General features: G+C 41.0%; 1 protein-coding gene across 1 annotated transcript in view; it reads right to left on the bottom strand.

Annotated features, from left to right (window-relative positions):
• Lama4 (laminin subunit alpha 4) overlaps positions 1–12,535 on the bottom strand; it is a 142,214-nt gene that overhangs the window by 23,268 nt on the left and 106,411 nt on the right. The window contains exons 19-27 of the mRNA XM_032888727.1: positions 11,212–11,391; positions 10,390–10,535; positions 9,580–9,742; positions 8,596–8,729; positions 7,667–7,838; positions 4,659–4,790; positions 2,820–2,962; positions 1,425–1,563; positions 882–1,019 (exon numbers count right to left, since the gene is read on the bottom strand). Of these exons, the coding sequence (XP_032744618.1) occupies positions 882–1,019; positions 1,425–1,563; positions 2,820–2,962; positions 4,659–4,790; positions 7,667–7,838; positions 8,596–8,729; positions 9,580–9,742; positions 10,390–10,535; positions 11,212–11,391 (1,347 nt within the window). The remainder of the gene's footprint in view (positions 1–881; positions 1,020–1,424; positions 1,564–2,819; positions 2,963–4,658; positions 4,791–7,666; positions 7,839–8,595; positions 8,730–9,579; positions 9,743–10,389; positions 10,536–11,211; positions 11,392–12,535) is intronic.

The following is a 12,535-nucleotide window of genomic DNA, read 5'->3' as shown; positions in this document are numbered from 1 at the left end:
TGCGATATTAAAAATAGGAGACAGTGTTCTTCCAATTAGAGAAAATGAAGACATAGTTTTCCACAGGTGAGTCCACAGGCTCCTTGAATTCTGCCCATCAACTCCTGAGGGGCAGGACTGAATTTCAGGCCAAGATATGTCTGTGATTGTAATAGCGGCATGAATTCTACAGAGGTGATCAACTTCTCGGGGCTTAAGGCCTGCTCCAGAGGTGATTGACTTCTCGGGGCTTAAGGCCTGCTCCATGGGAGGAACCACATGTCTGGTACTGTCAGTCTAGCCAACAATGTATGGTTGGGGAGCTCCCAGGCCTCAGGGATGAACCTACTCTATCACTCTGCTAGACAGACATAGTGTCTAACTGCACTCTGAATTCTTGTCTCTAACCCAAGATGAGTGAAGTTCTCAGATACGATCCAAGGAGTTTCTTTATGCAATGGATAGCAGTTAGCTCAGAATTCAGAACTAGTCAAAGTGTGCATAGTATAAATTTAGTGGAGTGCACAACCAAAAATGGATTTGGACTCAAGATCTATATATCTATATCTATATCTATATCTATATCTATATCTATATCTATACTATCTATATGTAAAGATATATACACATACATACATACATACATGCATGCATGCATACATACATATGGCCATTTGTGTGTATGTGTTTGAATATGATCAGATACATTGTATAAAATTCTCAAGAATTAAAAAGGTATTATATTTAAAATAGGTATATAACATATTTAGCATCTTATAGTCTGTGTGTCTGTGAGTCATATTCGAGTCAAAATTTACTTTTATCGTGCCTAAAACTTGTTTTCGATAGAAAAACAAAAAACCAGCTACACAGAATGTCCTCAGAGGAAAGCAAGTTCTTACCCCAGAAGCGTAGTAGAACAGTAACCCATTTGGCTGTAACGTTCGGAAATTGAAGCCTCCTTCGAAGCCATCGAAGAAAGATATTTTCTGAGTTGAAGCAATAAAACTTTGCCCGTTGAAATATGCTCTGCGAGAGATCTGTGTGGGAAAAAGGTAAACATAGTGTATATTTTTGGTAATTATGGGGCATGTATGTGAGTTTTCATATGCGAAGACCCATGCCTGCTTTGCAAGAAGTTCGTGTTTCGGTTGTTTTTGCTGGTGCATTAGCTTTCTCTCCCTGTTCCTACAGCCGCTGGGTTTCAGCACTCCCACTCCTTACACCCGAGTGACCGACAGTAGGCAAGCAGTCTCTCCTGGCTTTGGATGCCAGGTCCACTGGAAACCGGAGCAGCTGCACAGGTGAGTCCCACAGCCTTTCTGCTTTAATGGGTTTTCTTTCTCTTGGCAGCAGAAAGATCCCAGAGAAGCAGAAAGGGCTGATCTAGCTGTAGAAAGCATTATGTTTACCTGTGAAAAAGCTCTTGAGTGAATGGTACTTACCAGGGAGTCCTCTGGGCATCCATAACCAACTCCTAAGGTTTCTTTCTGCTCCAGTAAATTGAAATCTTTCTTTTGGAACTGGAAACCCTTCATGCATCCCCTAAAGTTGATGTCTAGGGGAAGATGTGCTCTTAGGGTCCTGGAAAAGGAAACAGTCCTCATTGGTAAATATATTTTAGGTATCTGCTGACTCTCAGTCTCAGTAGCTTTAAAACCATTTAGATCCTCATGCTTTTTTGACAAGTGCAAACCTTTATGTGTAGTAAACTTCTCCAAGTCAGAACAACTCACTTACTTTATAGTTTTCAAAACCTTTTAACTTCCATTTTCAATTGCTACTTCTTTAATGATCAAATATTATATATATATATTATTATATATATATATATATATATGAATGTCAGCATTCAATTTTTTTAATAAATTCTTGAGACCGAGTTGATATGCAACAGATAGAAAATGCTCTTGGCAATTTCATAGAAATTGGAAAGAAACTTGTTTTCTTACATAATAAATTCCAAGATAGGATTTGACCTCAGACTTTCAGAGATCTTCTGATGGGGTTGGCCTTATTTGTAGCATATTCTAATCAAGGAAAGCTAGAGGCAAACTCTAGAGAATGTCAGATGGCTGGACCTCAGGGCCTGTGCAGGTCTGCACCAGATGGGGTCCTAGAGCTGAAGGGAGAAGTGGACAGACATCCCTATCCCTAACCCAGAAGCTTCTTCAATCGACAGCTACCTGCAAATGAAAAATTAGTTTTCTCCAAGGGATTCTTACTGAAGAAACAAAGCTCTCTCTGTCTCTCTCTGTCTCTCTCTGTCTCTCTGTGTCTGTGTCTGTGTCTGTGTCTGTGTCTGTGTCTGTGTCTGTCTCTGTCTCTGTCTCTGTCCCTCCCTCCCTCCTTCCCCCCCTCTCCCTTTCTCCTCTCTCTCTGTCTTTGAGACAGGTTCCTCTTTATAGCCCTGGCTGTCCTGGTCTCTCTGTAGACTAGCACGGTCCCAAACTCAGAGATCAGCCTGCCTCTGCCTCTGTCTCCCGAGTACTGGGACTAAGGCTGTGTGCTACCACCACCCAGCCCAGAAAACCACTCTTTAGGGTAGATCCCATTCTCAGCAGTAAGTGACCAACACAACATCTTTGTCTCATAATGTCAGAGCACTGTTGTTTTGTTTTTGTTTTTTCATTTTTTAAAAACCTTACAGATCCTTTGTGTATACAAATCATGGCTTCCTGTTTTATGCGCCAACATATTGTCTGCATCTATATGTTTCTTGTGCCTTTTCTTTGTGCCTTTTTTTGATGTTTGGTTGCTTTTGTCCCTATTCTAATTTTTTAAATTTTAGTTTTATCTTATCATTAGCAGTGAAAAGCTATATATTCACAAGGCTTTACCTGGACTGTAAGACTTCTTGGGGCACACCTCCAATGTAGATGTCTGTGAACGGTATCTTCTTCTTCTCGTTGTCTGTGCTCTTAACATGCCGTCTGTCCACCACCAAAATCATTTTCTTGTCATTGTGGTAAATGATTGAGATCTGAGAGAAGTGACGTATTGTAAGTTAGGTTAACAGTTGATTCTTTTGTTTGATTATAGAAAGATGAAATGTATTTTAACTACCTTGGTTACAACCACCTGTGTTCTTTGTTCACAAGGTAGGGAATAGAGTTTCCTTTTTTACTCACAGGTATGAAAGCTATGGTTTTTATATAATGTAAACTCATAGCTTACATTTCCTGGGGGAACACCTTTGCGTATACAAATCATGGCTTCCTGTTTTATGTGCCAACATATTGTCTGCATCTATATGTTTCTTGTGCCTTTTTTTTTTTCCAGAGCTGGGGACTGAACCCAGGGCCTTGCGCTTGCTCGGCAAGTGCTCTACCACTGAGCTAAATCCCCAACCCTCTTTTCTGGGAAAGGAAGTAGCCTAGGCTACAGTTTTCTATCCTGTTTTTAAAGTTTTCTCCTGAGTCTTCTGAGGGGATGTATAAAGAACTTATAAGCATCTATCATTAAGGCATCACTGATTATAGAACTGCACATATTTAAACAGATTATATAATTTGTTTGGGCACTTGAAAACATTTGTTATATTACTAGCCCAATCAAGTTAACAATATCTAATATTTCTTTTAAGTTTCATCACTTCATTGCACCCCCTTGTGGTATCTGTCTGTCTGTCTATCTAAACACATATAACATCAGCTCTAGCCTCCTGATAAAAACTACTTTTCTTTCATGTTGCTGGGAATGTAACCCAGGTCTCATGGGTACACGAATATGTGTCACTCTACCTGCATAAGGGTTTAAAAGCAGAAAGCCCGGCACTTGCGAGGACAGTGCTCTGTCGCTGAACTACAAATTCTAATTATTGGTATTTATAATGGCATTGCGTTGTTTAGCCTCTAAAATGTATTCCTCCACCACAAGGAGAGCTTTCTCCATAGGACAACTCATTCTCCATCCCCCAGCACTGGGCAGCACGGTCATATGCTTTATGCCTAAGCAGAGACGTTCTGGATTGTAGAGTGCGTGCTACCAAGGTGTCAGGTTTTAGAAACATTTCTAGGTTATTCTGAGTTATTAGATTTGCATAAATAAGTATTGAAGTATTTTTTAAAAGACACTGACTGGTTCTAATGAGTCTGCAAAAATGCTAGTCAGACAAACAATTCTTATCTATTGAAAGCCATCCTTAGAAAGCCTCTGGGCATTGAACCGGAAAGGGAAATGTAGCCAGCTAGCCACTGCGTTTGAGCTCAATTTAAAAGACATTACTTCTGATAAGTGGCTTATTAACTATATATTTAGTTGTTAGTGTGGGTGAAGGGTACTTTTGGGATCTTCTTCATGAGAAAAATCTAGAGAAAAAAGTTCAAGAGAAAATTCTTTATTTACTTACATAACCTCCTTATATTAATGGGACTCAAGGTGTATGGGATCTTTGTAATGTTCAACATATATACAGAATTTTTATAGGTCTTCTATTGTAATCAAGATATTTAAGATTAACAAGACTTTCGGTCAATGAGTTCCCTTTGGTGAGAAGAGACCTTCCAGTAGCTTTTTGGATAGAGATGTGAACACGGGTTTTCCTTGGGTAGAATCTATGGGGGTACATCAGTTGCTCTTGGATATGAACGTATTTAGTTTACTACCCCACTACTGCATTAGGTCACCTGGTCACATACATAGATCCAGGTGTCAGAACCCAAGCCCGCCCGACGTACCTCATGGTATTTCGCATCGTTGATCTGGGCCTTTTTCAATGTGTCTTCAAGATGCACGGGTCCATTGCTGAATCCAAAGTCGTAGAACACATGCAGGTAGCCATTGCGCATTTCCAGGCTGAAGAACATACTCTGCAGAGAGGAAGGAACCGTAAGATGGGCGCAGCCACTGACGTGAACGGAGAACCAAATTTAGCTGAATTCGAGAGCTATTATAATTCTTTACTAATGGAATTCTTTGAAGATTGAAGTAGCCTAATGAAAGTCTTATTAAAGTAAAGTAAAAGTTAAAAGTCCTATTAAAGTAAAAATTAGCCAGATCATGATGGTGCACACCTTTAATCCCAGCACTCAGGAGGCAGAGGCAGGCAGATCTCTGTGGGGTCAAGGCCAGCCTGGTCTACAGAATGAGTTCCAGGACAGCCAGGGCTACACAGAGAGACCCTGTCTTGGGAAAGTCAGTGCTTATTTCTCACATATTAATAAAAGCATTTGTACTTTTATAAAATTTAAAAACGCCTATCCTCTTATTTTTGGGTAACCCTACAAACCACTGCATGGAGTACTGAGTCCACACTATTGGCCGTCGATTCTTCAAGACAAAGGAGAATATGCCATGCTTTTCCAACTGCCCCGTTGTTAAAAAACCTTTGAAAATATGATAGCCCCTGGGATGCCACTAAATTCGCTCAAAGATGAAAATTGGCAACAATGAAAAATTGTTTCAACATAGGCTACAGAGCTCCTGCAATAGGCCAACAGATACGGATCTCAGATAAAGAAGGCCATTCCTGTACTATTCTGAGCCACTGGATTTGCATAAATGCAGATTGAGTTGGAACACATTTAGGCCAGGTGACGTTAAAGAGCAGAAATAACCTGGCAGCGGGCAAATCACTTGCTGGCTGCACTTCTTCATTCCAGAACATGGCTCATAGATATAGGAATGAAATGGATTTGAAAAATAAACGAGCATGGGCAAGTCTTCATTTTACACAAAGTGTAGACATCCTGAATGGAGTTTGCAGGTCCCTTGGCATAGGGAACAATCCCTGGGGCTGGGGAAAATGTTTTAATTTTTATTTATGCTCATCAAAACAATCCGAAGTAGCCAGGCAGTGCTGGCACACGCCTTCTTCCCAGAGGCAGGCAGATTTCTGAGTTCGAGGCCAGCCTGGTCTATAGAATGAGTTCTAGGTCAGCCAGGGCTACAGAGAGAGGAACACCATGTTGGGGGGTGGGGGAGGGAGCATGACCTCCCCCACCAAGAAAACTGAAATATAGAAAGTGATCTTTGATATAGATTATTGACCCTGGGCCTTCATCTCCAGACTTTTATAGCTTTCACATAGCTGATGAGACTTCCTGAATGGAGTTCTACACTTGAAGGGCCCAAGGTGTCCTCTTTGGGCCTATCTGTTGGAGGTTATTGGAGAGATGACAGCCATTTTGTATTGGGATGCAGAGTAATATGGATGTGCTCTGGGACAGGTAGGTGCCTGCTGGTTACTTCCTGGGAAGTCTTGGCAATGCTGTCAACTTAAAAGGCACAGTTTTGGTTATGGAACGAGTTATTTTAAACTGTTGAAGTTTATATGTGCTGACAAATGTCTTTCAGGAGCATGGGACCTAGCCGTGTCAGGAAACACAGTTGATACATTGCCTCACAACGAAGGGAATTACACCAGTGGATGAGAAAGACACATGTTCTCTCGCTCTATGCCCCTCCCCCAACTCCTCCCACCCCTGGAAGTTTTAGTGTTGATAAAAGGTTGTTTGAAAATATTTTGAGGACATTTTTCTTTTGTTAAATGATTTTGGCAATGAAACGATGTTCTGTCTCCCCAAACCTCTTGTCTTAGAGCTGTTGGATTCTAGGGAGCGGGAGAGGAGGGAGCAGAGAGTGGTTATAGGCGGTGGACAAAGACAACTGAGGTTTGATTTGTGCACAGGAAGAGAGATCACAGTAAAATCCCATTCGTTGTTAAGGTTTTTGCAAACAATTCTCCATCTGCACTATTTTTTTCCAACCATAAAATACATATCATTTTTCAGTGTCAGCCCTTTTATATCTCCACAGGAAGTGTTAGCAGAGTCAAATGGTGGTGTCCACCTTGTGATCAGATCGTGTGAAAATTCTCAGTCTCTGGTCACAGTATCAAGTCATATCTATACTCCCATTTTTTCGTGTGTGAGAAAAGATTGCTAACCTGTTTAGAAATCTTTCAAAGAAGATGAGTAGTGACTTGGAGCAATTTTATTAAAGTTTAAAAGATAATATAATATCTAATTTGCTCTGAAGAACTGACTTCAGGAGAGAAAATGGACCAGCCAAATAGCAAAGGTTACCTGAGCCAGGTGGAGCGTGAAATTAAACAGTTGAAATTGGATTTAGGATGTCATTCTGGAATCACTATATCGCAAAGAGTTGAAAAATTATTAAAAAAAAATCGTATTTTATTAAACTACTCTCACTAACATTGTTATTATTGATAATAAAACATTTTTAGTGAATTCAAAGTTTTTTATAAGGTTTTCTTAGTAAATGAGAAATAATTTCATCTTAATTAAAATATTTATATTTAAATTTCTATTTAATATGGTTTATTGTTTTATTGTGACTTTTGAATATTTCATGATATATTTATGTCTGTATTTGCCAAATGTATATGACTTATAAGGAAAACATCTTAATATATTCTAGTTCTTGATGGTGAACTTTTTCAAATTTTTAAAAAAATTATAAAATGGTATATTAATATATTGCATATTTAACAATAATTTTATTATATATATACAAGTTGAAGTGTGGATAAGTGCATCTCAGAAGTGCTCTTACTTAATGCTGTCATAATTTTCTTGGAGAAAAATAAATCCAATTTTGCTTTCTAAACTAGGTATTCATTTTGATGGCATGACATACCCTAGGGATGGGCCACTTCCTGGGGAAGGGAGTAGCAGAGCACAAACGAAAGGCAGGGGAATACATAGGACTTCCTGTTACTTACTCCATTGACCATCAGGAGCACGAGGCCATTGTCAGCTGGTGTTCGAATCTCTATGTCAAAGCGAGTCACCTGGCCAAATTTCCCTCTCCTGGTGATGTCCCTCACCACAGCATAACTGGAGCCATCGAAGAAGTAGCTGGCAGCCCTGCTCTGAGTGAAAGCCAGTTTATCCCTGGAACAGAACACAGGGTCCCATGCATGTTACAGGTTTGGTTTGCTTTCCAGGTGAGACAGACCCTGGAACCTAATTTCAGAACATCGTCCACTGTCCTGATGGCATGCAAGTGACAGATGGATAGAAATAAATCAAATGGTCTATTTTAAATGAGTTTCCCCTTCACCCTACGTACTAGGATAGTTGAAGTCTCCTGGAAACCTCTGATCTTAGAATCCTAAATCAAATATATAGAACACATACATATATGTATATACATATGGACATATGTATATCCATACTATATATCCCATATATACATATATACACACACATACATATATATGTACATACATATGTACATACATAGCTATACTATATATAATATATTATATATATACACCATGTATTATATATATTATACATACACATATACTATAAAATATATCTACACATATACATTGTACATATATCATATATAATATGTATATATAGTATCTATCTATACTATATATAATATATATGCAATATGTGTATACACACACACACATATATATGTATATATATATATATATTGCTGTGTATGTTCACCTATGGCAGAGGAAAAGGCATGTATTGCAGGCCTGGCACTTACACAACCTTACACATCCTTTTCCCAAAGAAGACTTTAAGAACCAGTGCACTGCCTCACACTTGGCCCGTCCGCTCTCACACTTGGCCCGTCCGCTGCCCGTGCCTGGCTGTCAAAGGCTCTGAGCTCCGAAGTGTCACTCACCTGGCACAGGGCACCGACTTAGCTGGGTCCATGTTGTAGATGTGCTTGAAGTTGTATAGGCTGATTACATCATTATTCAGAGTGGCCAGCTCCAGGCAGCCTGAGTAGCTGGGCAGGTTTAAGCTGGCCGGGAGCTGTACGGCAGGGAGATAAAACCAATCAGTCCATGGTCATGTCTCGTGCAGAAGTGGCAGAACGGAGAACGAAGCTGACAGTGGATCAGAGGGGACCCACTCCGGGCCCTCTGACATGAGCATCTCTCTACATTGGAGTTGGCGTTAGATGACTGAGATAAGCAAATAACATGTCTTCCTGGAGAACTGGTATTTACTGAGTATGGACTAGGTATACTACATAACCTTAACGACAAGTTCACAATGAAACCAGCTGCTATACCAATTCTGTGAGATGGGTATTCCTCACCTCATAGAAACAGAATAACTCTCAAGAGAGGGTCAACAATGCGCTCAGGACTGTAAGCAACAGTGCTGGAGTGGAAGGCCTGAGACTGACCTCTCATCTTCTCGGGCTTCCTTTAATCCACTCTGGGAGGTCTCATGTTCTTCCCTGGGTCTTACCTTTTCTCACTTCGTGTTTTAATCGTGCCTATACATTTTAGGTAACGGCGTTTGAAACTGCCGCGTGCAACCCTGAAATCTAGATCCAAGCCAGTACAAACATTCTTGTTCTAGATAATACCAATTCTTTCCTGGAGTAATATTCATCACCTTTACATTATCGAAATGTCATTAATTAATCCTCAAGCATTAGCTGCAACTTGCAAACGCCTGACATTGAAAATGTGTGTAGTAGGGACCAGGTTGGGGCAGCAGACTTACAGATTCTGGTCCAGATTTCTACCACCCATTGAACTGAGCTCTTACCGTGGTAGCCGACTTCCCTACCTCCTTCATTTTGGGGTTATGGATTTGTAAAAGAACTACCTCAGGCTTTCACTGAACCAGATGCAGCTCTCCAGCTCACCTTGAAGTTTGCAGGAACCCCGCCAACGTAAAACACAGTATCCTCAGGGGTCAGATCCAGCAAGGAGTCGTCTCCTGCAAACTCCCCCTTCTTAATAAACTTTTCTTCTGCTGTGCTGCTGAGACTGGGGACTGTCAAGAACACCTTTCCATGTTTCCCTACCCTGGTGAGAGAAAGGCTTGTCACTTACGTCATCTTGGACAGTTTGCAGAAAATACATTTTTAAAAAAATTTTCTTTTATTGGATATTTTCTTTATTTATATTTCAAATGCTCTTTTCCTCTCAAAACCCCCTATCCCAACCCCGTCCCTGCTTCTATGAGGATGCTCCCCCCAACTCCCTTCCACCTCCCCAGAAAATACTTTTATTGTGTCAAAATGTAAATGTCACTTCATCAAAAATACCAGGCTACATACGAATGTAATGTATACCAATACATTACATGTAAATATACATTACATTAATGTAAAAATACCAATACATACAAATGTATCAGATTGCTGTGCACATACAGAAATATTAATTACAGAAGAAAAGTAGAAAAGCCGACATCCTACTTTTAAATTTTAACTTACAGAAAGGTAAAATGATCTGGTAATCAGGACCTTTCTGCTATTTAGGACCTTTCTTTTTTTTCTAGTATTTTTTTTCTTTTTTCTCACTCAGGTGTTTGGGAAGAAATATAGTAATAGCGAAGAAAAGGAGTGAGATAAGAAAAGAAAAAGGCACTTACAGCATCCACAAGAAGTGTGTGTGTGTATGTATGTGTGTGCGCGTTCAGAAAGCCATTTGCCACGAAGTCACCTTACCTCTCAATCTTGACAATACTAAAGTAAGCAGGCCAGGAGCTCACGGGCTTGGAATCCAGGAGAATCTCCACATCTTTGGTCCCCAAATTGTAAACGTAGACCAGGTTATCATTTTTGATTGCCAGACCCATGTACTCTTTTTTGGCCTGAGATGTCAAGAAGTCACTTAGTAAGATAAGTGATAAAATCATCAAGTAATAACACACACAAGTGGTATCATCTGTTTTTATTTCTGGAAAGCACAATCATGGGTCCTACGAGTTGCTGGGTACAGTCAACTTCCGGCCCAAACGACCACTTCCGGCTGCTGCTAGACTGGCATCTGTTCTCCATTTCCACCCTCCCTGAGTCTACACTGGTGTGTGCTGTCCCTGTGCTATCTACCTCCGAGTGCTTACTGCATTGGTGGGAGGGGTGAGGAGAGGGGGAAACTACTGAAGGATCATGGGAACGGCAGTACTGATGGCTGCCGGGAGTGTGCCAGCATTGTCAGGCTAACAGAGGCATCACATACCTTGACAAAACCAGTCCCTATGCGTCTTTAAGCAGGATTCAGCATTCCCGAACGAAGGCTACAGTTATTCCAAAGGCCTTCGAATGCTTTGTTTAGATTCATTCATATAAGTAATGGGATGCTGCCAGACAGCAGTGCCAGAAATATGCCCCAGCCCCCCAGGAGCTCTTGCCCTTTGACCACAGCTATGTCCCGCCATTAAATTGACTTCTGGCCTTTACTATCAGAGTGGGAATTTGCTTTTCTCGACAGCTTTGTTTGAGGCAGAGGGCAACAGTCTCCTTCAAATCCCCATGCTATGCTCTTACGGTTTTGCTTCCGAGGTAGAGGACAAACTGATCTTCTACCCAGGCCCCAGTGGGTTCTGCCGGCTTGGGAGGAGGCTTCATGTACAAGCCGATGGAGGTGAAGGCCTTCAGGTCATCCACACTGACTTTGGGGTGCACTTCGACAGCCGAGTGGCCATCGAACATCATGGAAACCTGGATCTGGAAACACAAAGTTGTTCCGCTGAAAGCGCCTTGAAGAAAGGGGCAGAGTGCTCTCCTGGAGATTCCAGAGGAACCCCTACTTGCCTCCCTAACTTTATTTACTTCTGTATTCTCTGAGAAAATATTCAGGGCAGATTACAGCACAATAGGTTTAGGCTAAAACGGGCTAAGAGAGCACAAGAGCAAACAGTGACCAAGGACAAGGGCAAACACAGCTCCATAAGGCTCTATACACTCAGGCTGGAGAACTAAACAAGAGGAAGGGACACTTGGCTGGTCCTGACGTTGGCAATTTATAATGACTCTACAATGCTTAGAAGAATTAATCATTTGAGAGAAGTGAAATGCATCTTGGGAATTAAAGCTGCTGGAATTTTCTCCTCTAGGTTGTAAAAGTGCAGTCCTACGTTACCCACTCAATATTCTTCTGGAAAATGACGTAATAGACAGGCGGTGAGAATAAGTCGGAAGCTGTAAGGCACCTTCCAGCCCCTGGCTCTAGCCTTGTAAGACTTGTATTAAGAAGTTCCTTAAGCCATTTCCTGTGATGCTTCTCAGAAAGGCAAAGCACCTTCTCAGCACAGTTCTTAGAGGCCCAAGATGACACCAGGAACTGATTAGATTCGTGAAGGATTTTTTAGGGCGTTTGACAACATGTATACCCACGCTGTCTATACAAACCTTTCTGGATGATTAGGTGTATTTACATCAGCTAATATTGATTGGGCTGATGTGTACAGTCACAGAGCTTGAGGGTCTATTCCCCATGTTTGGGGCACAGCTGTCTCCCGTTTGTTGAGTAGACATCGATGTATCCCAACAACCAATTAAGCAGTGTGTGGGACTGGAGCCTACCCGTAGAACTGAGAAACCGTCTCTCTTTGGAGCTGAGTGAGAGCCCAATGGCTGGGGAGTCTGTCTTTAGAAAATGACCTTTGCTGTGTGACCAGGACTCCAGTGTTATAACTCAATATAAAGTATATTGAATAATATCACCAAGAAAACAATAACAAAAACTGCATTTTTAAAGATGCCTCTTTTTTTCCTTACTGTATTTTACACAGTCTCACCGTATTGTCCTAGAAACTTCTTACGCATTCAGGATGGCTTTAAACCCACAATTCTCTGTCTTTACCCCCAA

The sequence above is a fragment of the Rattus rattus genome, chromosome 18, assembly GCF_011064425.1.
Source record: "Rattus rattus isolate New Zealand chromosome 18, Rrattus_CSIRO_v1, whole genome shotgun sequence".
Classification (NCBI taxonomy): domain Eukaryota; kingdom Metazoa; phylum Chordata; class Mammalia; order Rodentia; family Muridae; genus Rattus; species Rattus rattus.
This window is presented reverse-complemented; position numbering and strand designations above follow the sequence as displayed.